The 27,192-nt window shown below is 38.6% G+C and overlaps 1 protein-coding gene across 1 annotated transcript; it reads left to right on the top strand.

The window, feature by feature from the left end:
- Positions 1-374: 374 nt before the first annotated feature.
- On the top strand, positions 375-26,494 carry loxa (lysyl oxidase a). The gene is made up of 9 exons (XM_077243013.1): positions 375-439; positions 18,815-18,952; positions 19,056-19,732; positions 20,433-20,541; positions 20,992-21,129; positions 24,111-24,267; positions 25,535-25,630; positions 25,719-25,834; positions 25,918-26,494. Exons 3-9 carry the CDS (start codon positions 19,111-19,113, stop codon positions 25,922-25,924), a joined length of 1,245 nt encoding a protein of 414 aa, XP_077099128.1. The 5' UTR covers positions 375-439; positions 18,815-18,952; positions 19,056-19,110; the 3' UTR covers positions 25,925-26,494.
- Positions 26,495-27,192: the final 698 nt, after the last annotated feature.

Here is a 27,192-nt window from a genome sequence, read left to right as displayed (position 1 = left end):
GACCTTGGGGTATGTTTTAAAGGATAGAATTGTGTAAAGCTAATTTAAGTATGCATGTATAAATGTTTAAACAAGCTAGCAGTTGTTTTTAAAATTACTTTGGATGGACTTTCCCTTTTAGAGGTTTCTGTTCAAAAGTGTTCAGAGAATTCCTGTGCTGTTTACATGCTGATGGTAAGAATAATTCATTTGTCAGAGGTGTTAGATAATAAAAATCAAAGTCTTACAGTGTTATTTGTATTTCACAGTATGCTCTCAGTACCTGTACTTCCTGTCCATTAATATTCACAGAGGTAAGCTGGATTTTCACACAAGTATCCCATCAAACTCATATGTATCAAATATTTATTTTTTATTTTTGTGTGTGTTTTTAGGAGGAGGTGCCATTGATTCGCCAGTGGTGGTGCATTCAGCTGATGGAGAGGTTTTGCCTAGAAGGGTATGACAGATTCTACATATAAAATGGAGGGATGATGGAGGGAAGGGAGGAGGGATGGAGGGATGATGGAGGGAAGGGAGGAGGGATGGAGGGAAGGGAGGAGGGATGGGAGGAGGGATGATGGAGGGAAGGGAGGAGGGATGGAGGGATGATGGAGGGAAGGGAGGAGGGATGATGGAGGGAAGGGAGGAGGGATGGAGGGAAGGGAGGAGAGATGGAGGGAGGGAGGGATATAGATGGAGGGGTAGATAGATAGATGGATGGATGGAGGGATGGATGATAGATGGATGGAGGTAGGTATGGATTAATTCATTTATTAATAAATAAATAGTTATTCTGAGTGTTTCTGTGTTTTTTCTTGAGTGCAGACATTTGTTAAAGTATGCTGCAATAAGTAGAACAAACCTTTACAAAATGAAATATTACATGTAGTAATATTGTAAATATTACAATATATTACAATATTACTTCTGTAGAGGAGACTACATACACATCTGTATGTAAAATTGACAACAATAACTGGCTTAAACAGAATTGACAAATATATGAGTGTTAACATGAAACGGAGTACGTAGAATAACACAACTTTAGGGAGAAGAAAATAAATTAAAGTTATAATAAAATAAATAAACAATCAATAAAATGACAAAGGATAAATAAAAGTCAGTTAAGGGGCTTCAGTTACGGTCTTTTACTGTCTAGGGTTACGATACGGATCGGGTAGTGTCGAACAACAACTGCTGTAAATGGTTTCGACATCAGACAGGAAGGAGACGCGTTCTCGCACATGCGCAGTACAGATCGTGTTTCCGGTACGGATCGAGTAGCGACACACCACACTAGAGTCGTGTCGCAAAAGTGGATCTCTACCGTAAAGTGGAGCGCGGCGCAACAGAAGTGTCGCACGGACAAGTGGATCTGCACCGTCACACAGGTTCAAACCTCCAGGGCACTAGCGTAGCCAGAAAAGCGTCTTTGGGTGTGCATAAGAAAAACTGGGTGTGCCACATTTATTGTCAAGTAATAGAAAATCGGTCATTCACTTGTCCAAATAAAAAAATTGGTTGTCCAGAAAAAATGGGATTTTTTTGTGTTGTAAATACAATTTATTCTGAAGCAATATTCTCATCAGTGTTCAGTCAGCTTTTACATATTTAAATCTGCATATTTATGATATTTTAACCTTATAACAAGCATTTCCCCTGATCGGTTTAAATATGTGCTTCATCTTTCATTTTAAATTCTTAAATTTGATCAATAAATTCAATTGAAATAATAAGAAACTATATGGCTGTACCAATCAAATTAATTTACACTGAAATATTACAACTGCGTTAAATAATGTTATGAGATTGTTTTAAATATTTTTTGAATATACAAATAGAATTATAGCCTACTTTTAAACACGAAACTAAACCACCAGTAGGGGGCGGCAGATGACCGTCTTAATGAGTGAGTTATTAGGTGTTTCTCAATGTCAAGGAAGGATCCTCGGAAGCCGTTATTTCGAGGATGCTACGTCATCGACATCCGTAGAAGGACTGTTCCAATGTCGAGGATCCTCAGAATTTCAACCAAGGACTGAGTCCTTCGTTCGAAAAATATCCCATTCACAGGAAAGGATGCATATGTGTAGCATATCAATCATTCAAATCACCCACAATCCTATGTGCCAGCTTTGCTATCTTGTTCAAAAAATAAAAAATGTCAGACGTTAGCGGAGTCGGAGCAATAACGGGGCGCTATGCTTGTACATGTAAGTTACCATACATTTGTTATAACCGTTATACATCTAAGTAAAGTTTAACGTTTAAGTGCCAATACAAATTACTACCGTATTGATATTACAAATTATACAAATATATAAAAATTACGTTATTGATAGCTAACTGAACCGGACCTTTCATTTAGCTTGGTTGCCGTCACCGGCATTTCTTTTATAAATAACTAGTTAAGTTGTACAAAGTAATTTAACATGATTAGCAGAAGAGAATTCTTTTAAAAGCATTTAAAATCGTACTGGCCCCAAACTTTTGAACGGTAGTGTACATCACAACTTTTTGATCTTTTTGAATTTTTGCAGCGCCAAAAGCGGATCTTTTCACTGACGTAATGACGCAATGACGTGCACTTGCTAGCCTGTTCCATTTACGTGTTCTCCGAATGCTAAAGAGGAGCCTCGCCTAGCCTCTGAAGGAAATGACTTGGAAGGATCAATCCTGCCAAGGAAGTATCCTTGACATTGAGAAACGGCTATTGAGTCATTTATTCAAATGATTCGTTCAAACGGCTGAATCGTTCAGGAATGAGGCAGTTGTTTAATGGGTCATTGAATCTTTGACTCAACCGATTCATTCAAAGTGCTGAATCATTCATTAATGCAGTTATGTGTTCCGGTGAGCTGCGCTGTGGTTCTGCTGTGATCTTTGTTTGAACTATTTTCGCTGCTTGAACAAAAACAGTCAATATTGTCTCTAAAATGTAAGTGACTTGATATTAATTACTTGTTTTTTGAACTGTCATATGAAATCAGTTTCACGTTTTCAATTGTGATGGTATTCAGCACTCGTGATCGTGTGATGTTGCTTAACTGTATAATATGTTATAAATCTAAAAACTCCGCATTAATTTTTTAACCGCTGCGCTCATTGTTTACATTTCTCTTCATGACGCGCGAGCCTCAACAGCACAACACTCAGCGGCTGTTTGCGGATTGGTTGGCATGGTCCAAATGTTGGCAGATATTTTTTTAACGATAATAATTAAAAAATGAAAATACATTTTAAATGTACAAATATTGTAAGTAAACAACAATAGTCCAAGTTTAGAAAAACATTTTTATTAAGACTTTAAAAAATAATTCTCCATCTATTTTTAGGTGTGGCACCGGCACACACATGGCTACGCCTATGCTCCAGGGCCTCAATGGCTGTGACCTAGGCCGGAGAGAGTGCACTCTGGCTGGGGAGTGAGTTCAATCTCCACCGTGGTGGAGCTTTGAAAAACATGAAACCTCCAGGAAAAGGCATGGCGCACTTCTCCTGGTTAAAAATAAAGCATGGTGATGAAGCCAAGCTCGTAATAATGACAAAGTCCAAAAAGTTGCGGTGGGTTCAGAGCTCCATGCTCTCAGACCTCCCTGGGTGGCCCGTACTGGGCCAGAGTCAGATTAACATAGAGGCATAGGCGGCTGCTTGAACACTTAAATATAATTAATATTCTTAAGAAATACGTTGAAATGTTGAAGTAGTAGTTAAAATGTCCAGTTCAAGGTTATCTGTCCCTACACATAACACCCCTTACTTTCTCAATGGAATGGACTAGTCCGTAACGGTGCGCGCTGTGGCGCGAAACGGCGAAAGATAAACACACAATGGGTCTCATTCATGAAACATTCGTAAATATACGAGTAAATATGCGAGTGATTTGCGCGTAAAGAGACCTTCCCGAAAACTTTTCTCCTGATTCACAAATACTTCGCAAACGTCAGATGTGATAGTGAAATGTGTGTGTGTTAATGAATTCCAATCAGTCGTAAATGGGATGCGCGTGCACGTTCATTCTCAATTACCATAAATCCCGCCCATTAAATCCGACTAACAACTAGGCCTATATATGGGCATCATATTATGACATGAATGCGAATGAAAAAGAAAAATTTATCAGATGCAGGAATTGAAGTTTTATTATCAGAAGTTCATTCAAAACGCCACATTTTATTTTCAAGCGTACATAGTGGCGTATCGGGTCCTAAAAAAAAAGAAGTTTGATAGCATATTACAGATGCAGTCAATGGAGTTTCATCTATTAATCGAACATTCCCAGAAGTGAGAAGAAAATGGTTCGACATTAAGCTTTAGTTATGGAACTAAACAAGAATGCATAGAAAGTAACGTTAAGTCGCACACACAGTGACTTCAGACTCCACTTTTAACTCTCCTCAAAAGACTGTGTGTGCGACTTAACGTTACTTTCTATCCATTCTTGTTTAGTTCCATAACTTTGTAAATTAACACAAGCTAGGAAGGGTTTGTCTTTCTCCTGTGTCATTCTTGTGATTTGGTAACGTTACACACACTGGTTCTATTGGCATCACATGTAATGGTACACTCACCTTATGTCATTCTCTGCCATCCGACGACGAACTGTTGGTTCGCTGACTCCAAAAAGCCTTGCAATGGCACCAACAGGCAAACCCGCATGTAAAAGTCCTTCCATGGCGTCCACAGGCAGCATATAAGCAGGGCGACCAGCTATCCCAGGTGTGTGATTAACGTTAGCGACCGCTTCCTCCAGATTCTGAAAAACTACATTGTCGACATCTGTGTCCATGTGTGCCGCTAACTGAAACACATGTTCTGTCAGAGCGTCCAAACGAAAAATAATAAAATCAATACAAACGTTAGCATTGTTTTCAAAAACAGTTGCTAAATGCCTCAGCTCACTGACAACTTCATCGTAGGTAGCCATCTTTGTTGTGACTGTGGCCGGTGGCATGTAGATTCGACCGATGCAGTAAAATGCTAACAAACCAATGGGCAGAAGTTGACCCCTTAAGACACAGCCCCTCCTCATTTGCATAATGAGGCAGAAATGCATTCAGAAATGTAAAAGCGACAGGCAGAAATAAATAGCATTGAAGAAATAAATAGGGTAAAAAAAATACAAAGGAAGAATAAAACAGACAAAAATATTATAACATGCACATAAATAAATACTTAAAAAAATAAGTAATTAATAAATAAAGTTGAAGATTATAACGGACAATAAATAAATGAGGTAATTATTACAAAGGTGAATAAATAAAGAAGCTAATTAAAAGAGATATATACATTTATGTCTCACTGTATAATTTAATTTCTACCTACATTTAGTTGTTTATTGTATTTTTGGGGGCAATTAATTTTATGCTTATTTATTTATTGAGCATTTATTTATTTCTGTATTTATTTTTAAATATGGTACAGTTGGTCCTCCATATAGGACTCCTAACTCGAGTCGTAACTGACTTCCCAGGTAATTATGACATGGTGTTATTGCGGTCCTGCGGTGGGAAGCAGATCCGTCCATAGACCTTTGTTTATGGAAGTAAAGTAACAATTCTACAAAACACGTAATGAAACTAACTTTAAATGAATGTGTCCAAAATGACTTATGTAAACTGTGTTTTGGTTAAAGACTGTGTTTCCTTGACGATGAAGAAGAAAAGGAAGCGCGCCACAAGTCGTCGTCACTGATCGGGTGTCTGCACGTGCAGGTCTCGTGTTTCCCGTCGAGCACTTTCAGCAAACGTTCAGCACTGGAATGAACGAAGTTGGTTTGACGTTGGACGTTCGATATTCGCCTATTTAGGGACCGTCTCTAAAGTTACATGCGACACTGGTATAAACGTTTTTTAACTTCAATAGAGTTCGAAGACTTGACTTACAGTCATAAAACCTACTGTACATTGTTCACCCAGGTATGATGCACACCGTTTCGATTTTGGTATGACAATAAACTGTTAAATCATATGTAAATATTGATATGTATTTCACTACTGTATGGGATCATAGACAAACTATGACAATATTTAAAGCTCAATAGCGTTCAAAGACAATTACTTACAGTCATAAAACCTACTGTACATTGTTCACCCAGGTCTCAGGTATGATGCACAACGTTTCTTTTTTGTGTTTCCCTTTTTTATATCTGGCCATGATGCCTGTGACTGCAGTCTGCTAACAGCATGCAAATCTTAATTGACTGTTGGGCTAAGTTAATCAAGACAGTTCCGAACTCAGAAGTCCCTCCACCGGGGCCGGATATAGGCATGGGCAAGGAGGGGCAATGCCCCCCCAAATGCCGTGACTGCCCCCCCAAACGTGATGACATGCAAAGATCACAAATTTAAAAAATATTTCAAGAAAAATGGTCAGAGTGAGCGCTCTCTGCTCTCTATCCCTCATTAAAAGTAGCTACTGATTGGTAGATGCATAGGGAGGGCGTGGCCGCTTTACCGGCTTGTGGTGAACCTGCTGAGCTTCACGTCTCAGTCAGTCACTGCAGAGCGGAGCACGCAGACACACTGTCGTCAGCTGAGCTCAGCCCCTTTTTTGAGTTTCCTGCGCCGTCAGTCAGTCACTGAAATTATTTGGTTACTCTTTCTGTAAGCGTGTTCTCATTTCCTCCATATCTCTCTATCGCTTTCTCTTGTAATTTGCACCTAGTGACGAGTAGGGCGTGAAGTGCTTGAAAGCAGCTTTTGATGCGCTCGAACCGAGTTCGAATCCGCCTTTTGCCGAACTCTCTCTTCTCCCTTTTCCCAACACATATGTAAAGATGTAAAATGTATAACCTAAAATTAAGGTCTCTAGCGTTATATTTTGCCAACAAACTAAAATTTAAACCATGATATGGCTTTGTGTCTTTATAAAACAGCACAAGACTTTAAAGGAGAACTCCGGTCAATTTTAACATTGAACAAATTTTTTTGTACATTTGGAGTGCTGTCAGTACAGACAAAAACGACAAAAATCGGTGTTGCCTATGTAGCGGGGCTCTCTCTCTTCTAGACGAGGAGCAAAAAATAAGGACACTACCTCTAGCTTAAACATGACTACGCCACCCTGTTTACAGGGAAATGTTAATACTTTGAATCCAAGATTTTACACAGGACACACAGGAACGTGATTTGTCAAGAAGGGCTAGAGACGTGGATACCAATAATACAAAAGTTTTATTTAAATACTCACAATAATTTTTAAAGATATAAAACTGGGTCATTCTCATTCACAATACAAAAGAGACCACAAGATAAAGGAGACCGAGGCTTAACGGCAGATGCACAAACTCAGTAAGCACAAGGCTTGTATATCACTCTCAGCACCCCGTGTACAAGTATCAGCACACACACTGCAATAAAGGCAAGAAATAACCACACAGCACTCTGTGACGAGCCCTCCACCACAGCGTAAGGGCCTACTAGTGGCCTACCATGAAGCCTCGGCTCCTGCAATGAGGGCAAAAAAAATATTACAGGTCTCAAATAGATCACAATCACAAATAACATTTAAACTAGTAAACCATATTACAAAAAATGAAAACATGAAAGTCAAGAAGGGTTTAGTACTAGTGCTGGTATACCCTCACTGATCTTCTACCAGCACTTTTAAAGATCACGAAATACTGTAAAACACTCAACATAAACCAATCAGGACAGTCAGTAGCACAAACAATGATACATGAATATACTGGAAAAATAAATACCAAACACAAACACTTGGGAAGTGTGGAAGACACCCGGCGCTCACGGTGGCACGTACTGGAGAGCGAGCAAGCCTCACGCAAGACGCCTAGGCTGTGCACGCACACACACGTGTGTGGGGAACAGAGTTTGTTATCGAGATAATCTTTATGTAGACAGAGCAGCAGCATCAAATCAGCGTTGCCCACCAGGTATCACAGCTATTCCTCCTAAAAATACAAACATAAGCATACTTGCGATATATAAAAGAATGAGCGCTGTAAAAATTGGAGGTTTCACGTACCTTTAATTCATAAACCCGTCGCCCATCCACGCATACAGAGGACACGGAATACACATCCCCGAAGCACGGGAATGCAAGAGGGCCTACAAAGAGAGAGCGCCGCCGCTCAAAGCTCACTCCGCAACCTATCCCGGCCGCTCAAAGCATCATGACACGGGACTACAAGAGAGGCATGTAACGTAAGAGCCGGAGCCGCGAACAGCCGCGTACTATCCCGATGCTATAAACACAATCGTTTACACAACATCCCACATCGGTGTTCACTACCTACCTCAAAGCGGAAGCACTACAGGGACAAAGGGCAGTCCCACGGGCAATGACGCGACACTCAACCAGCAAGCACACGCAATAAGTGACTACATGTTCTCTTTTTTATATCATCCCACCCTGTTTGTGATTGGACCCACACTACCCCAAGCACATTAAGTTGATTACCGGGCAACAATACGTCCCACTACACCTACACCGTGTTATCCTCTTGTTAGTCCACAGTAGTCGATTGTCGAGTTCGCGTGCGCGATCATTAGTTATATTAGTTACCAATGATCGCGCGTGCGAACTCGACAATCGACAACTGTGGACTTCGAATGAAAACAGGAAGTAAATACAGGTATGTGAGCTGGCTGAATTAACATCATTTTTATTAATATCTTTCACATCTACTGCAGTCAGATTGACCGTGGTCACTCTTAATAACACCACCCACATGGCTGTGCACATTTTAAAAAGAGGATAACACGGTGTAGGCAACACCGATTTTTGTCGGTTTTGTCTGTACTGACAGCACTCCAAATGTACAAAAAAATTTGTTCAATGTTAAAATTGACCAGAGTTCTCCTTTAAGAATAGGCATCCTGTCTGTGCTGCGTGATTACTTTGCTCACGCGATCAGCATGGTTATCTGGTGTTTTCTCCTAAATAAAAGCTCAAGGAGAAATTAGGACAAAAATATTTTAATTGTCCTATATTATACAGGTCCTTCTCAAAAAATTAGCATATTGTGATAAAGTTCATTATTTTCCATAATGTAATGATAAAAATTAAACTTTCATATATTTTAGATTCATTGCACACCAACTGAAATATTTCAGGTATTTTATTGTTTTAATACTGATGATTTTGGCATACAGCTCATGAAAACCCAAAATTCCTATCTCAAAAAATTAGCATATCATGAAAAGGGTCTCTAAACGAGCTATTAACCTAATCATCTGAATCAACTAATTTACTCTAAACACCTGTAAAAGATTTCTGAGGCTTTTAAAAACTCCCAGCCTGTTTCATTACTCAAAACCGCAATCATGGGTAAGACTGCCGACCTGACTGCTGTCCAGAAGGCCATCATTGACACCCTCAAGCAAGAGGGTAAGACACAGAAAGAAATTTCTGAACAAATAGGCTGTTCCCAGAGTGCTGTATCAAGGCACCTCAGTGGGAAGTCTTTGGGAAGGAAAAAGTGTGGCAAAAAACGCTGCACAACGAGAAGAGGTGACCGGACCCTGAGGAAGATTGTGGAGAAGGACCGATTCCAGACCTTGGGGGACCTGCGGAAGCAGTGGACTGAGTCTGGAGTAGAAACATTCAGAGCCACCGTGCACAGGCGTGTGCAGGAAATGGGCTACAGGTGCCGCATTCCCCAGGTCAAGCCACTTTTGAACCAGAAACAGCGGCAGAAGCGCCTGACCTGGGCTACAGAGAAGCAGCACTGGACTGTTGCTCAGTGGTCAAAAGTACTTTATTTGGATGAAAGCAAATTTTGCATGTCATTAGGAAATCAAGGTGCCAGAGTCTGGAGGAAGACTGGGGAGAAGGAAATGCCAAAATGCCTGAAGTCCAGTGCTGCTTCTTGCCCCCGAACCCCCCTAGAGGCACAGAGGTCCACCCAACATAGTTTTACAAATCGACCATTTATGAACTTTACTCCAGCATAGTACAACAAAGTTACTTTTAAATCAGTAAAACTTTAAATGCCATATTAAAATGTCCCTGGACAAAATATACATTTGGCCTGCCTAAGAGGGGACCTACAAGACATTGTGCCCAGGGGCCTCTGAACTCTTAATCCGGCCCTGCCGGCGACGAGGGCCAGTGGTCTACGAAATTTCCCGGTAGATTTTTTGGTCCCACTCCGGCCCTGGATTTCGTTTTCACAAAACAAGGATTTACTAATTGGAAAACTGCATTGGAAAAGCAGACGACTGATGCTATAATGACTGATATAAGCTGATCAAATCACTATATTTGTCAAATTTAAATGTTCCGTTAAATGACTTGCCCCCCCTGATATTCTACCTGCACCCCCTAGTGGGGCTGGCTGAATCCGGCCCTGCCCTCCACCAGGTCATATGGCATTTGTTGGCATATTTGATTTGATTTAAAGGGTAACTAACCCCCTGGTCAGAGCCTGACTCCACCCACTGGCAATATTTGAAAAATGCTGGAAAAGTGGGCAGAGCCCAGCGGAGGGGGCGTGCACCTGAGACGCATCTGTCTGTATGGAACTTGCCTACCTCACCAAAAACCCCTTACCTCACGAACCACCCCAAACATCCAATAGGAAAATTCAACTGCAGTAGCCACCGTTCAACCTGAAGAGGGCAGCACTCAGATGTTTTTACACCATATATTGTAGAATTAAAACACTTTATACACAAATCTCAAAAAAGTTACTCGAATCAATGAACAGTACTAATAAAGCCCCATTCTTTCAGATCATTAACTAAAAAAAGTTGGTTTAGGGTTTAGGTACCCTTTAACAATTTATTGTCATACATATCAAAAATCTAAAAGGTGTGCATCATACCTGAGACCTAGGTGAACAATGTACAGTAAGTTTTATGACTGTAAGTCATTGTATTCTAACGCTATTGAGCTTTAAATATTGTCATATGTTGTATATGATCCCATACAGTTTTGAAATACATATCAATATTTGCATATGATTTAACAGTTTATTGTCATACCAAAAATCGAAACGGTGTGCATCATACCTGAGACCTGGGTGAACAATGTACAGTAGGTTTTATGACTGTAAGTCATTGTCTTCGAACGCTATTGAGAGTGAGGAGTTGTCGTCATGGTACAGAGCCCCTCCCCTCGATATCACGGGATCTCGCGGGATTCTCACCCTCTCCGCCATGTTGGCAGGATTCCGGCGGCAAAACAAGATTGTTTACGTGTGTTGTTAACTCGGTAGTAGAGGAGGTTCTCGCATTTCCACACTGTTTTACCATGCCTGGAAGTCACTGTTGCGTTAAAAACTGCTCCAGTACCTCACACGATACATTTGGAAAACGTAGGAAGAATGGAATACAGTTTTTTAGGTTACCGAAATGGACACAGCATCAGGGAGAGCAAGTCTCTGACGAGGAGACGCCGGATTGCTTGGTTGGCTGATGCCTTTGATAAGTTGACACTGTTTGCTGTGCCTTAACGAACATGTGCAAAAGTGTTGTTTGAGTGCCTTGTTCATTACTTTTTTATTTCTTGAAATAAATGCTTGAAACAACTTGATATGGCTTAACAATATATATATATGTATTTTTTTCGGACAACATAAGTTTCATGGACAACATAAGTAATAATAATAAAATAACAATACTGTTCTTAGTGCAAAAGAACAAATATCTTGATGCTGCTTCTCCAAATACCGCTGTTTTGCGCTTGGTGTGAGCTTGTTCCTGTAAGGTCCCTTTTCTTTCGCCTTATCTTTTTGCATTTCTTTACTTTCTTCCTTTTTTTCTCGTATTCGTAGATCTGTCTCTGTCCCGCCGAAATAATAAATGCGCGAAAATAATAAATTCGCAAAAATGAAAGAGCTCTTGAATGTTTAGTCGCGCTTCTGTGAAGTTCTGATGGCGTTGCCCCTGGCAACCGATAGCGTCTCCTACCATCATGGCGGACCGGCTCAGACCCCGCCCACATCGGCACGTGACTCCTCAATCTCAATAGAAGTTAAGAAACGTTTATACCAGTGTCGCATGTAACTTTAGAGACGGCCCCTAAATAGGCGAATATGGAACGTCCAACGTCAAACCAACTTCATTCCAGTACATTTAGCGACGGAAAGCCCATGCAGACCATCGAAGAGGAGGGCGCAGTGTTTTTCACCGGGGCGTTGGAGTTCCTTGTGGTCGAGGTCCTAGCTTTAGCAGGACAAGATGTTGTACTTCAGAAATCATATAAGATCACACTGCATCATCTGCCTGGACTGCAAGACAGAAGGAGATACGCAGAGTTGAATGGGACTCTAAAGAGGAGGAAGGAGTCGGTATAACTGACTGATGCACGAACACTTATTACATCTACAGCATTGTTTTCTCAAGCACGCTGTAGTGTTCCTTGTCGTTAAGTTTTGCTTGACATGATGTCTCTCAAAGCTCTGCTTTACTGCGGTTATTTATGTTTTGAGGCTGTCCAGTCCTTGTGCATTAAGTGTGTTCTACACACGCGTATTTGTTGCATTTAGTAAATGGGTCAGCATAACTTAATTAGCTAACAAGATATAGCCTAATGGTATTTACAGACAATGTTTAAACTAGTCCCAGGCTAAAATGCATTTGATCTGTTTTAACTGAAAGCGACTTGCACTGACATATTATCTTAAAATACATTGCCATTGTTTTGTCTAATTGAACTAAGGCCTAATCCTGGCTTAATTTAAGACCTGTGTAACGGGTTTAGGGTTACATATGGTATTTGTAAACAATAAGAATGACCTAAATGGCCCAGTTGCATTAAAAAAAAGATTTACTGTCAAATTATGCATTAACTGTATTTTCAATCATAGGCCTGTTCCGTAATTAGTGTTTCTGAGAATATGATCCCTAAAATGTTAGAAGACTAAACTTGATTCGGATGGAAAAATTAATTTGTTTGCATAAGTACAAAGAAAGGGATTTAAGATATGTTCAAATATAAGATGTTGAACTGAACTGAAGTGTTACAGTTACAGATCTTTGCAAGTAGGTGGAGCTAGTACCACATCCTGTAGTGAAAAGTGACTGTGGCAGTGTCCCGAATAGCATTCAGTATATATTATGTACAGTATACTGTGAACACTATGCAATTATTATGTTTTTATTTTTTTGTATATAACACCCAAAGGAGCAATATTTTCTAGTGTGATGGAAAAGCAGTAATTTTCAATATATCTTTCTTGCATCATTATTTAAACATACCTCCTATAATTTAAAAAAAAACTTTATTCAAGCATGCATCATGATGAGGACGAGGTCATCTGACAAAAGTACTTATTCATTTTTATAGTAGGTAATAAAATATAATTTTTATACTGATTAAAAGACAGTTCTTTTCAGCTGAATTTGGATATTTATATTTGGCCTGTATGTGTTAATTTTCAGTAGACTTATATCCCTTTAGATAATAGGCTACATTTTAATATTGCTTTGGAAAATACAATTGCTTTGAATGTTTTGTGAAAATAGGTTCCTATATGGCCTATATTATTTAGCTAATCCTATGTACTTTCACAATATATTTATATATATTATATTTTTACCCCCATTGTCCATATTTGTATTATTAGCAGACTAAACACTATTTTCTTCTGCTGATTTCAATCAAACAACTTACATTATCACCATATTAAGAGGGAGGGAAAAGACAAACAAAGCCCGACTTCAAAACCAGAAGAATTTCTGTGGAAATGTTTAGCCAAAAGTCTGGGATAACTTTGAATTCTTCTTTTGTCACTACCAAGTATAACATTGTGGTTTACTCCTACTCATAAACAGCTGCTATTCAGTGGGATTTATAATGAGGTAATTCAAAAATGGCCGAAAGGGCATGACAGAAATGTTTAGAAAGAAGATGGGAAGATGTTCCCTATTCTAAAGGAGAGAGGGACTCCTCCCCTTATTCACTCTCGGTGAATTCTCTCCCAATCCAGCATACACGTGCTGAGTGCCACGTAGTCCAGTGTATACCAGTTAAGGCTTTGCTCCTTGCTTATGAGTAATGGAAACCTGCTGTTTTTGCGTGTTTTTTCAAACTGTGTCGAGTTACAACTTTATTTGGATAGTCTACAAATAGTATAGATGTGTTATATTAGATCATTTATGATTTAAGTTATTTAAAAAGGTTTTATTATAGGAATTTATGGGCAGTCCAATGTTAGGTTAAAAAAAACCCTGATTTTCTCGCAATTTAGTGAGTTAAAGAAGTCATGTGCTAATTTTGAACATTCCCCTAATGTATTTGATTCTTGTTTAATATTAGTTTAGGGATATATAGAGGAAGATTTTCCTTTTCCATAAGTTAGGAAATCAACTAATGGGTTTTTCGCGTGCAGATAACAAGTGTTTTTAAAACGATCCCTTTTCACATGGATCTGCTAAAATGACTAAAATCCGCTGTATTATTCATGCCAGGCCAGTAGATGGTGATGCTACTTTGTAAGGAAACACTGCACACCTATAGACTGAACAGGTAATACGCATGTGCATGCCCTCACCATTTTCACAAATTCAGGTTTTTGTTGTTTACATGGATATGATAATGGTTTTGTTTCTTTAATCTAGCTTTTAAAAGGTTGCGTTCAGGCCCCCAAAACTCCGTGGTCATTTAAAAGAACGGCCAAAACGCATAAAAAGTTTTCCATTTGTTGAAAACTGTCTTGAAAACAACCCTCATGTCAATTTAAACATAGGCCTTTTGCAAACTAGCTGCTTAGAAGAATGTTCCCCCTGTTAGGGGACGTTTACTCGACACAGTTTTAAACTACAAACGGAAAACGCTAACTTTTGAAAACGGTTTCAAAGTGCACGTTTTTGAAAACGATACTTTTAACTTCTTTGTGTAAACTACAAAAAACATGAATTTGTTTAACTTCTTTGTGTAAACTACAAAAAACATGAATTTGTTTAAACGGTGCCGTCATGCACATGCGTATAATAGTGTTTCTTTACGAAATGACATCGCCATCTACTGGCCTGGCATGAATAATACAGAGTTTTAGTCGTTTTCGTGGATCCGTGTGAACGGGGTTCGTTTTGACAATTTTGTCGTCCGTACACAAATAAATGCAGGAAAATCTTTTCTTTTTTTATACATCTTTGTCGTGTAAACATACCCTTAGTAGCCTATTTGGCTCCTGTTTGGTTATCTTTTGAAAAACAATTTTTTTTTCTATATTTTGTTGTTGACGTGATTCAAACATATGGTAGATGTGTTGCTCCTGTAGGCTAGGCATTAAAAGTAAGTTCACATTAACCATCGCTCAGGGCGAAAATGTTTTCCAAGCAGATTTCACTCTTATTCCAGTTGGTCACGAATTATCCACGTTGACCAACAGAAAATGACCTCTGTATGAGCGATGATTGATGTGCCGCTAGGCCTACTATTGATAATGGACCATTTTTTATCTGTAAATTTTTTCTAATGTAACCCCACCTGCATGTACAGTGCCTGACAGATATATGATTCACATTGCATTTTACCTAATTCCCCTGTGACCACCACTTTTAGGCCGTCTCTGTGTTTTCACCAGACACTTTTGACTGCATAGCCTATCAATTGAAGAGAAAGCAAGCAACGTGGACAGAGGAACTAGGTTAATTACTTTCATATGTGGTTCTACTGTCTGAGGAAAGCAGGAGTGACCGCTGCCAGAGGAAAGGGAAGCCCATGCGCTGAACGTACCGGGTGATGTACGAAAAACAAAGTGACCCAGTACAGCTGGTTCTGCTCATGTGGCGCTGAGACGACAAGTACAAAGTGTTTTCTATTTTTCTTTCTCAAAAACATGGCAGACAGCTACACTGGAACGCAAGGCTTTATTAAAACGTTTGAATCTGGCCTTCTGGAACATGAGCAGATATTTAGAGCTTCATTCTCTGAATACCCCATCTGAGTCCTTGTGAAGAAAAACACTTTTATTTATCTCTTTGAATGCGCCAGCAGATCATGGAGGAGGACAGGAATTTAGGGTTTGTTTTATAATATGTTACCATTTTAAAGTGTTTTTTGTGATGTAGCCTACTTTACATTCATTTTATTCTTGTCATAGCCTCTTGAACCAAATGTAGCATTTTCAAACTGTTAAGACTCGCTTACCTCCAAGACATTTTGGGCAGACATCCACTTTTGTGCAAAATTAGCCTTGCTGGCATGTTTCAGCTTACGCAAGCGGTTCAGGGAGGTCATAATGTTCATATGTATGGCCGATTTTTGAGTTCATGTGTGCTTGTCATAGATTTTCTCTAGATTATTATAATAAATCAAACGTTTAACTGATACAGTTCTTAACACTCAACTGATTGATGGATACTTTGATGACACAAGTGGAGAACATTGCATGGCATGGCTTTAACATATAACATGCGGCAGACTATAAAACAGATTCCTGGATGCTGATTGGTCGATGCAGCATTCCAGCTGTGGCATGAATCACCAGTTTACCTAGTTTGCTATATAATAACTGCACAGGTTACTTTGCAAATAGTTTTTTTCAAAATAAAATATTAAATACTAAAAAAATTTAAATGAAAACTTTTTAAATAAAAAATTATAATAAAATGGAACATTTTAATATTAAATTAATTTAATTAATTCATATTAAATTAATTTAATTTGATTAAATTAATCAAATATCTTGATTAATTTAATGTCATTTTAGTTATGTGGTAATTATTTTACACCAGGCCAAACTATATTGTGAGTATAGTCACCATATTTTAGGCGGACAATCTGAACCTGTTTGCATAGCACGTCATGCTGTGATTTTCTTCATTTGCATTATTTTAAATTTTAACTAAGTTGGGCATCTACAAGTTGTTCTAAATACATTCACTGTACTGAGGATACAAAATATCATATAATCCTCTATTACGGCTTTAATCAAATCTTTAGCATGTCTGTAAAGAAGAGTACCAGACTTTTGTTAAATTAAAATGTGCCCTCTAGTGTCAACATTATGGAAGTTGACTGCACTCGTGGATGATAAATATCGCTCATCTACCAGAGCTTTCATTTACATTGACTCAGATAATCTTTGGGTTCAGAGTGAAGGCCACAATGAAATATGTAATGTATGATCCACGTTCAACAAACCCTTAAATTTAAAGGATTTTCTCTGCTGGTCCACTGAAAAGAGAGGGAAAAAAACTTTGGGAAGCTGCGATGTTGGTCCTTGTGTTTTTTTCACTGGGCATGAGTGGTTAAAGAGGCTAGACACAGAATTTCAAGACCATTGATTAAGTTCTTCTAACTTGCAATCATGCAAGCCATAGGATGCATTGCTCATGGGAAAGTATAAGGCAGTAGTTGGGTCAGATGAGAGCAGTTGAAGGAAAGAGTGGATCTATGTTGAGGTCTGGGTGGCCCAGGTACGTTTATGATTGAATGTTATAAACAGTGCATCATGTGACAAACGTAGAACAGTTTCCAACAAGTCATGGAGCTCCTATTGAAAGTATAAGCACATGTGATGTTTAAAGTAGCACCTCGTTGTCACGGAACACACACAGGAGGCAGAAAATCCAAGAGCAGTAGTTTTTAATTAAAGGGCAATCCAAACTCGTAGTCATCCAGGCAGGTGTCAAAATCCAATAAGGCAATCCAAAACACAAGACAAAAACAAGAAACGGGCAGATACAGACTGGAAAGTGAGGTGACATAAACAAGGACTCCGTAACAAACACTAACACAGACAGGGAATATATACACACAGAACTAACAAGGTGATGGGAAACAGCTGAGTGCAATAATCAGATAAGTGACAGAACAGAATGCTGGGAATTGTAGTCTAATGTGAATGACACACTGAGAACGAGGACCTCTAGTGATAACCCAGGGAAACACAACCAGACACTGTGACAGGCCCTGTGAAGGCCCCACACATGTGAACCTGTGAAGGCCCCACACATGACTTTGCTTTCACTTTTCAGAGAAGTGGCAGAAAGTATCAAAGGATTTTGTGAAAGTGATTGGAGGAAAATAAAAAATGGATTTTATTTTATGAGCAACAACTTCCCGAACAGACAACATAGTGTAAATATGCTTTACCTACTTTGCAGGCCCGTATTATGAGACAATGACATGTGGAGACATTTGTGCCAAGAATTCTTTTTCTGAAGTGCCTCTTAAAGGTTCATCCAAAAGTCAGACTGAGAGGGATTTGTCTAAACACAACATGAAAACCAAATCTTTCTTCAAACATCGTTTGTTAATAATGTTTAGAAGGAATCGTTTAATGATGTGAAAACTTTTTTTTTCCCCCCCATCTGGACTGTATTAAAAAATATAAAAAGTCAGAAATGAACGTAACTAAAAATAACAATTAAAAAGTCTTTAAACATATTTTGGTGTAAGTTTGGATTTATTTATTTATGTATTTATTTATGTAGGCTATTTATTTATTTGTTTATAAAATACATAAAGCAATATGACAACAAAACCTTAAACAAAGAGTGTGTGTATCAGGGTCATTCCATTTGTTTAAAAATATTTAGACTTTTGTATTAATAAAAATGCGTTTTAAGTCAAATGGAGTAACCTTCCCAATAATGTAGCCTAATAATAATTTTAACTTTGAAAAAATATTTTGGAAAATAATGATTTAGGCCTATAGCTAGACCTACATGTCTATTCAAGGAGCAAGTAAAGTATTGTTTTGTTTTTTAGAAAATGGTAGGCTATATCATTATTTGGTATAGCCTATAATAGGCATATCCTTTTAAAAATGTAGTGAGCATACGATTGGGAATGTATTGCACCGAGGAAAATTGTAATAAATATTTTTCCACTGATGTAAGAAAAAAATTCTTTGCATGTTTTCGTCTTTTTTTTTTTTTTTTTTGAACATGTTGAATCTCACGTTTTGCAGCTTTCATAAGAACCGTTACCGGAGCTTGTATAACAAGAAACTTTAAAAATCAGCTCCTCCTCCCTCTTACACTTGCGCATCAGTTAGTCCAAATGCAGAGCAATAGGAGGTCGCACGGAGATCTCACCTTTCCGTTATGTAAGTGTCACTTTATTTAATTTTAATAATTATTTTAATTATTATTGTTTTCAAATCAGCTTTATGAAAGAGCACAACTTAGACCAGTGTCTTGTTCCCCCAGTTCAGTTACTGGAACATCGACAAGCAGAAGAACTGGAGAATCCAATTAAATAAAAATGAGTACGAGTTTAATTGAAACCTTAATTTACGCCTTTGCGCATGTGTGTTTATTAAGTTGCATTGTACAAACTGGTCATTCTCAGCGTCAGGGCAACACTGGTGCGGAAGCTCTCAGACAAACCATACAATGGCAGCACAACGGCAAACTCTTTAGTATATTAAGTCAAGGCTCTGAGTATCAGCCACCGTTAAAACGAGACGGAAAGAAAGAGCAGACGGAAGCCAGGCCGATAGCCATTGTGCGCAATGATGATGCGGCTACGAGAACCGACGGCTCAGCCTCTTCATCTTCCCCTTCACGAGCCTCTCAGAGCCGCGGCTCCGCGCGTTTGCCGCCAGGTATCGGTGCGCGCGGTGGCGCCTCGCGCTGGTTATCAGGTGGGGATGGAGAGCGCGCCAGAGGATCGCACGGGCGCAGGAATCACACGGATCAGCTGCAAACATCGGTCAACGGCACCGACAGAACCGCGCGGGAAGATGATGTAATGGTCGGAGATGATCCTTACAACCCATATAAGTCTACTGACCCGGACAACCCGTATTATAACTATTATGACACGTACGAGAGACCCCGTCCTGAACAGCGCCCGGGATATGGCACAGGATACTTCCAGCACGGTATGGACAGATCTATCTATCTATCTATCTATCTATCTATCTATCTATCTATCTATCTATCTATCTATCTATCTATCTATCTATCTATTCAAATCAACTTGATGTTTAAGTAATTTTCATTTAAAAAATGAGTTGAATCTTGTATAACGTAAATAAAATTTGAAAATTGCTTGACTTATTTTGATGAGTTAAAGCAATGTAAAAACATGTTGTTATAACTTATTGATCATATCATTTTTTGAAGTGTGATTGAGGATTAAAAATGTTCTGCAATGCTATGGCAAAAAATCAACCATTAGAATGTCTAATTTTGATCAGTCAGAAATTTAGGTCGGAAACTTCGTAATGTCCACCATCTACTGGCTACAATGAAAACTCTATCACTGCAGCTATATTGAAAACTAAGTTAAAAAAGGTTTTAGAAGTCGCTCAAACAAAGAAAAGAAAGCAGGACGCCATCAGATCCACCTCTTGTATTTTAATTGCATAATTACACACATTTTTAATTCAATTAAAACTGTCAGTTTAAAATAATGACATATTTGCAGCAAAAAATGGTTTGCTGGTCAGGGTGGTCTAGTTATATTGGGTTTAGAGGGTTTTTGGCGTTCGTCAGGTGGCCAGGCTGGTTTAAGCTGTTATTTTTATGGTTCTGTAGATTTTCTTGTATCTTTTAATAAAACATTTCAGTGTTTCATAGGTTTGCCTGATCTTGTGGGAGACCCATACTACATTCAAGCGTCCGCCTACGTGCAGAGGGTTCCAATGTACAATCTCAGATGCGCCTCTGAGGAAAACTGCTTGGCGAGGTATAATTATTGATATAAAACAGAAGAACGTAAGAGAAGGAGAGTTAGTACACTTGCATTCCTCTGAGTGTAACAGATGAGTCATGAGAACCTATTTAAAACCCATGTGGTAGGAACATCCTATAACTCAAACCAGCTCTGGGAGAGGGGGAAAAAAATTAAACGAAAGTCCTGCCACGATGGGAAGTGAGAAACTCTGCAAACAGACTTCACATAAAGCTGTTTACATGGAAAAATGATCACATGCTTGACTGCGAAACACATTACTGGGGCACACAAGAATAGTCTAGTCCAGTAAAAGGAGTGTTTTTTGGAGACTGTAGTTGTTCCATGTGCACTTGAATTGTGGCCACAGGGCCAAGAAACACATTCTGAAAGCTGTTAGGACAATATGAGAAACTCAAAGAATGTCTGATATTCTGTAACCGCTGGGCTGTTTTTGTTGAGCAGCTCTGCATACAGGTCCAGCGTGAGAGACTACGACACGCGCATGCTGCTGAGGTTCCCGCAGCGAGTCAAGAACCAAGGTACCTCCGACTTTCTTCCCAGCAGGCCACGCTACACCTGGGAATGGCACAGCTGCCATCAGTAAGTCTGATTCTAACAGCTCAAATCATTTGCAGCATTTTCTGCAGTTTTCTCACTTGTGTCTTAAAGGTGTAGTTCACTTTAAAATGAAAATTAGCCCATGATTTACTCACCCTCAAGTCATCCTAGGTGTATATGACATTCTTCTTTCAGATGAATACAATCGGAGTTATATTAATATATAGTTTTGAGCTTCTTTTGAGATCTGTTCGTTGCAATCCACTGCCATTATTAAGCTTGGAAGAGCCAGGAAATTTATTAATATAACTCTGATTGTATTCGTCTGGCTTGACGGTGAGTAAATCATGGGGTAATTTTCATTTTAAAGTGAACTACTCCTTTAAGTAATGCATCACAGACCACTATAAAGAACTCTAAAGGGAGATGATGCATTGAACTGAATTCTTTAGGGAAAAGCAAGATTGTGAAGCTCATTTGCGGCTTTATCATGGTTTGAGTGTTTTATCTGAGGGATATCTCAATCTAGTGCTGGTGGTGCTGTTTTTACAAGGAAACGGGTCTGTGTTCTTGTCTAAATGAAAACACTCAGCAGAGGCCCGGTATTGCTGCTTATACTTCATTTGAGTCAGTAATAGCTCTCTGCATAGTTTCATCCTGAAGTAAGCCGAGTCTCACCACCAACTATGGCTTACATTTGGATAAGCTCCAGTGTGTACAATGACTTTAGGTCTTGTGCATAAATGGGGTGTAAAGTCTGTGGGCTGATTTGCATTTATTTGACGTGTCATAATATGATGGTTTTCTGCTTTTCTTGCCTGTTATTTATTTATTTATTACTGTACAAAATGTTTTTCTTTACAGTGGGCTATTGAATCATCCAATATGACTATATTAAGTGTTTTTTTTTTTGCTATGCTGCAGTTTTCCCGATCGATTTAAAGGAGTCATTCACCAAAAAATGACCATTTTGAATCTTTTACTCAGTCAAACCCTGTATACCATTCTTTATTCTGTGAAACATAAAAATAAATATTTTGAAGAATGTACAGTTTGCTTTATTCCATACAATTACAATAAAGCGACTGGAGCTTTCATGCTGCAAATATGATGCAAAACACCATAAATTAGTCTTGATACCATTTGTGTAGCAATGATAGCAATTGTTCTTTTGAGTTGGATCAAATTAATGAATCATTGATTCAGTTCACAAATCACTGTGTAATCCTGTTCACAAAAACAGTCTGAAAGATTTGTTCACAAATCTGAATTATTAATATGTTTCAATCCGAAGCCAACACTGCATTGTCACGAAAGTTTAAGCATTGCCAATTTAAATAATCAAGTGCAAGAAGATGCGAAAGGGAACACAATTTGTTACTCGCACATCCGAAATGGACATTCTCTCCCAGAAAGCCTCAGACAGCGCGTGAATCTTGAATTTAGCTCTCTTTCCTTCTTGCTCTTGAACAGACAAATTCACACAAAATTGTCAACAACAACAAAAAATTCCTGTCTTGGTAAGTAGTAGTCGGTTATGTCTTAAGTGAACGTAAACAGTTGAGAAATAAAAAGCATGTGTTACACTATATTCGATCCTGGCATTAGCTCTTAAAGTGACAGCAGCCTAAGAAACCTGCTGCTGTCTGTGATTTTATTGTTAATCAAACAACATGGACAAAGAAAAAATCACTCACTGCTCTTGACTCAGTAACTTTTGTCACTTTAATAAGGATTCATCTTTTTAATTTATACAGTAAAGATTATGCAGTGTTATTTTACATTTGATTAATCATAATTTCTGTACCCGAAAACTACTGTTAGACCTACCTGAAAAGCACTGTTTATTTCATTTGTATATTTGTTCTACTGTATTTATTTGTCATATTGCATGTAATTTGATTATTTGTTCTTATATTTAATTATTTAATAATGTTTTGAATTTATATTAGTTAGGCTAGTTTTAGCTGTGGTAGCCTATCGAAATTGTAATAGAGATTTGTGAATTTTGTCATAACCAAAATTTTGGTTTCATGGTCGGTAAAAAACTATTTATTGCCGGTAAATTTTTTTATTTACCAATTGCCAATTGGCAGGTATGGCAAAAAGTTAGTTTTAGGCCCTGCTTATAAGCCAACTACGCAAAATTGGAATCTCGCATAAAACATTTGCGAATAAAGCACCGTTTCATCCCATGTGGTCAAGAGAACAAAATCGTTTCTTCCTGGGAAAATGGCACAATATATCTGTAATAAAAATAGAAGTTGCTGCAATCGAGGAAGCCACTTCTCTTTTTCCTCCATCATAAATGACTTTCGTCTCAGAGAGCGAAGATGAAACGCAACAAATGCTGCAATGTTATTTTGTGTTCGGATGCTTGGTCTTTGGGAACGCAATTGTGTGATATGCTTCTGGGAGGTCAATATACCAAGCATTATTTTGATGACAGACTTTGGCTCAGAAAATGTGCATACAAATAGATGGATGGAAACATTAGCTAATGATCTGGTAGCACTGATTCTCAAATGAACAGCTTACTGGAGGGAAAAGATTACATTTCAGTGTGTTCCTCACACAATTGAATGGGTTAAGAAGCTTTTATTGTGCTTTTGCTGCATTTTTGAAGCTCTAAAGTCCCCATTTATTGTAATTGCATGGGGGAAAAAACACATGAAAAACTGTTTTTAAATGTTCTTTTTGAGAAAAAAAAACATCATGAAAAAGTAAAAGTAAATCATGCGAACTGTCCTTTTAACAATTTCACTGGCTCCACTGAAAATATTTGAGGTGAACTAAGCAGATTCTGGCGTGGTGTAAATTCCTGCTCATACATTGGCCACGAAGTCCATCTGGAAAGGCTCCACATGACATTCCTCTCTGCCTGAAAATCTGATACATGTCCCATTCTAAGTCGATTAACTAGCTCACTTATCAATGCGATTCCCAGAGGCAGGCACAATTTGAAATGCACCAGTTGAAAGTCATGCATGATGATAACCTGATATATTTTGCTGTCTCTATAGGCACTACCACAGCATGGACGAGTTCAGCCATTATGACCTGCTGGACGCCACTTCTCAGAGAAGAGTAGCAGAGGGACACAAGGCCAGTTTCTGTCTTGAGGACACGTCCTGTGACTACGGCTACTACCGACGATACGCCTGCACCTCCCACACTCAGGTCACACTCATCTATTAAAGTCGGCATGAAACAAAAGTTGCGATAGTCTTTTCTTCCCTATTGTGACATATATTCAGTTTCTGGAACAAGAAAAAATGTTGGGCGGGACAGGATGAAATGCATGAATGAAATGACTTTCAGTTGGCGCGAGATTGCTGACTGCATTCAAAACAAAGCAAACAGATGAAAACTGATAAACTGTTTTGATAAAGGTAACTAGATGATGCTTTTTTAATAGTAGGCTACTGTAAATGCTTATGTTAGAGCAAAGCAGAATAAAGATGTGTAGCTTTTTTTCTCTCTTCCGCCAGTGAGATAGCAGTTAAACTACTATCCTGTCAGTGAGAGACTGTGTGCATGTTCGTTAGCTTTATTTATAATAAAGCTGTGGTCAGAGTCGGTCTTGCAATTTTTTTGTATGGACTTATTTAACCCTTATTTAATCAAATTTCTTAAGAGTTGCATGTCTTGCAACAATGTGTAATGGTTTATGTGTTTATACAGTCTGAAGCCGGCTCTGAATACATTATAGTCACAATGAAATCAAAATTGAGCATTCTTATTTTTTATGGAACATTGCATTATTTATTATAAGTGTATCCATCATTATTATTTTTTTAATTCATGTGCCCTTGTAATATTCAATCAAAATAATTTCTCCTCCCTCTTGCAGCGACTTCTCTTCTCTTCTCTGAGGGAGGAGCAACCTGTCACTCACATGAAATCAAGCAATAGCAAACGCCAACCATCCAATCAATTCCCCATGGACGAAATCAAGTCCCGCCTAAAATTTTTCTCTTTTGAGATGATGGATATACATCATAATAGAGAAGAAAAGACTATCACAACTTCAGTTTCAGGTCGTTTTGCGATTCTTCAACCTTACTATAGCAGTACCATGGTCCAGTGATGGCATGATATGGTAATACTATGGTACTTTGTAAAAAAACATGATGCTGTATGAATAATATATCTTGGTTTTCCCATTATATTTCAAGGTACATCAAATAAAATTAGTGCTTTATTTTACAGTCCTGTTCTTATAGTGATTACAATAACTGTATAATAACTATGCACTAACCCTGAACCTACCCTTAAACCTAACCGTAACCCATATAGTTACCTTATATTACCCAGTATTTCTTAGGTAAGAATGCTGTAAGTACACGTAAGTGCGCGTACTGTAAAATAAAGTGCAACCCAAATAACATACCTTTACCATTTTACATGTCTGTGTGCTGAAAGTATACTGTTGTTGTTGGTCCAGGGTTTGAGTCCAGGGTGTTACGACACTTACAATGCCGACATCGACTGCCAATGGATAGATATTACCGATGTGAAACCTGGAAACTACATCCTCAAGGTTTATGGGCTTAATCAAATGAAGAGTTATTGTATTCAAGAAATATCTTGTTCCTGAGTTCCAGCCTGTTTTTCCCTTTCTGGTTTAGGTTAGTGTAAATCCCAGTTACCAGGTGCCAGAGTCGGACTACAGTAACAATATTGTGCGCTGTGATGTACGTTACACCGGAAACTACGCTTATGTTTCAGGATGTCATATTTCGCAGTGAGTATAACTTAATTATTTCGAATGACTAGGGCAACTGCATCTAGTTAAATTTAACATTCATGTTTTTGGTTTTATTTCAGGTATTAAGAATCTGCAAAATAATCCCAAGGAATAGGAAAAGATCATCAGAAATGAAGTTTGATGATAAAAACCTGCGACAAAGTGAACAGATGGCGGTCATGGGCCACTTTCCTGTTTGTGAGAGCCAATAATCAGCAGGGCATTTTAATGTTGACTATGCATAAATACAGTTTTAAAGTGAATTGCATTATTGATTTTTTTTGGTTTTGTTGCTTTGAATTTATTAAGCAAAAACAATGTTTTTATATGTGTCCAGGGTCATATTGTGCTGGATTCCTTCTAAAAACTGGATAAAATGTTGGTTATTTTTCCAGAATCCTCCACTGTTTGATACCACACATTCCCCAAATAATTTAGCATCATTCTCGCAGACTGATCAAATATACAAATGAAACCTTCAGATGTTGATCCACACTGTTGTTTTTTTTACCTAAAACCTGCTTTTTTGTGTGTGTGCTAGAGGGAAGCTTTAGTTGTGTATTCTAAGTAGATATTTATATACAGATACTCATATTACTGCAACACATTTTATATATTAAATGAAAATTACTTGAATAAACTTCACACTCAGCCCCATTAAGTGAATTTGTCTTATTTGTATTCTGACTTAGTATTCTTTGATGTTTACAAATGATGCTTAAATTTCATAAAATAATGTTTGGCCACAGGTGGTTAAAATAAATATTGAGCGCGCCCGCGCGCGTCAGAGCCCGCCAAGATGGGCGTGGCCAAGAGCTATATATTGGGCGCCCCGTCATGAGAGTTCTTTAGGTTAAAACGACTGATGCGAACTAACCAAGCACAAGCACGGCAGCTTACGCAATACTCGTTCCCTCCTCTCAGGGAACCGAGGTTACGTTAGTAACCGAGTCGTTCCCTTTCGAGAGGTCTCTCCTATTGCGTAAGTAGCTTACGCTATGGGAACACCATGCAAAACGCTGTGCGTGCTGAACTTCGCCTTATGATAGCCAGAGGCAGGTGCCTGAGCTAAAAAGCAAAGTTCTCATCCAACTAGCCGGCAGAGGCGAGCTTTATATGTGGGAAAAAGGTAAAGAGCGGCTAGAAGGCGCTCAGTGTGACACAAGCACATACATAATCTAGATACGAACTCATAGTTCTTCTAGCATCATGCTGATAGTACATTGGAATGCAATGTCGGGACCTGTAGGTTGTAAAACCTGATAAATGTGGACGGTGAGGCCCAGCCTGCCGCCGCACAAATATCCTCGATCGGTATCCCGCTCGACCACGCCCAGGAAGAAGCCACACTCCTG

Source organism: Siphateles boraxobius, unplaced genomic scaffold (genome assembly GCF_051911475.1).
Source record: "Siphateles boraxobius isolate OS27281-9 unplaced genomic scaffold, OSU_SipBor_1 25, whole genome shotgun sequence".
In the NCBI taxonomy this organism is placed as follows: Eukaryota; Metazoa; Chordata; class Actinopteri; order Cypriniformes; family Leuciscidae; genus Siphateles; species Siphateles boraxobius.
This window is presented reverse-complemented; position numbering and strand designations above follow the sequence as displayed.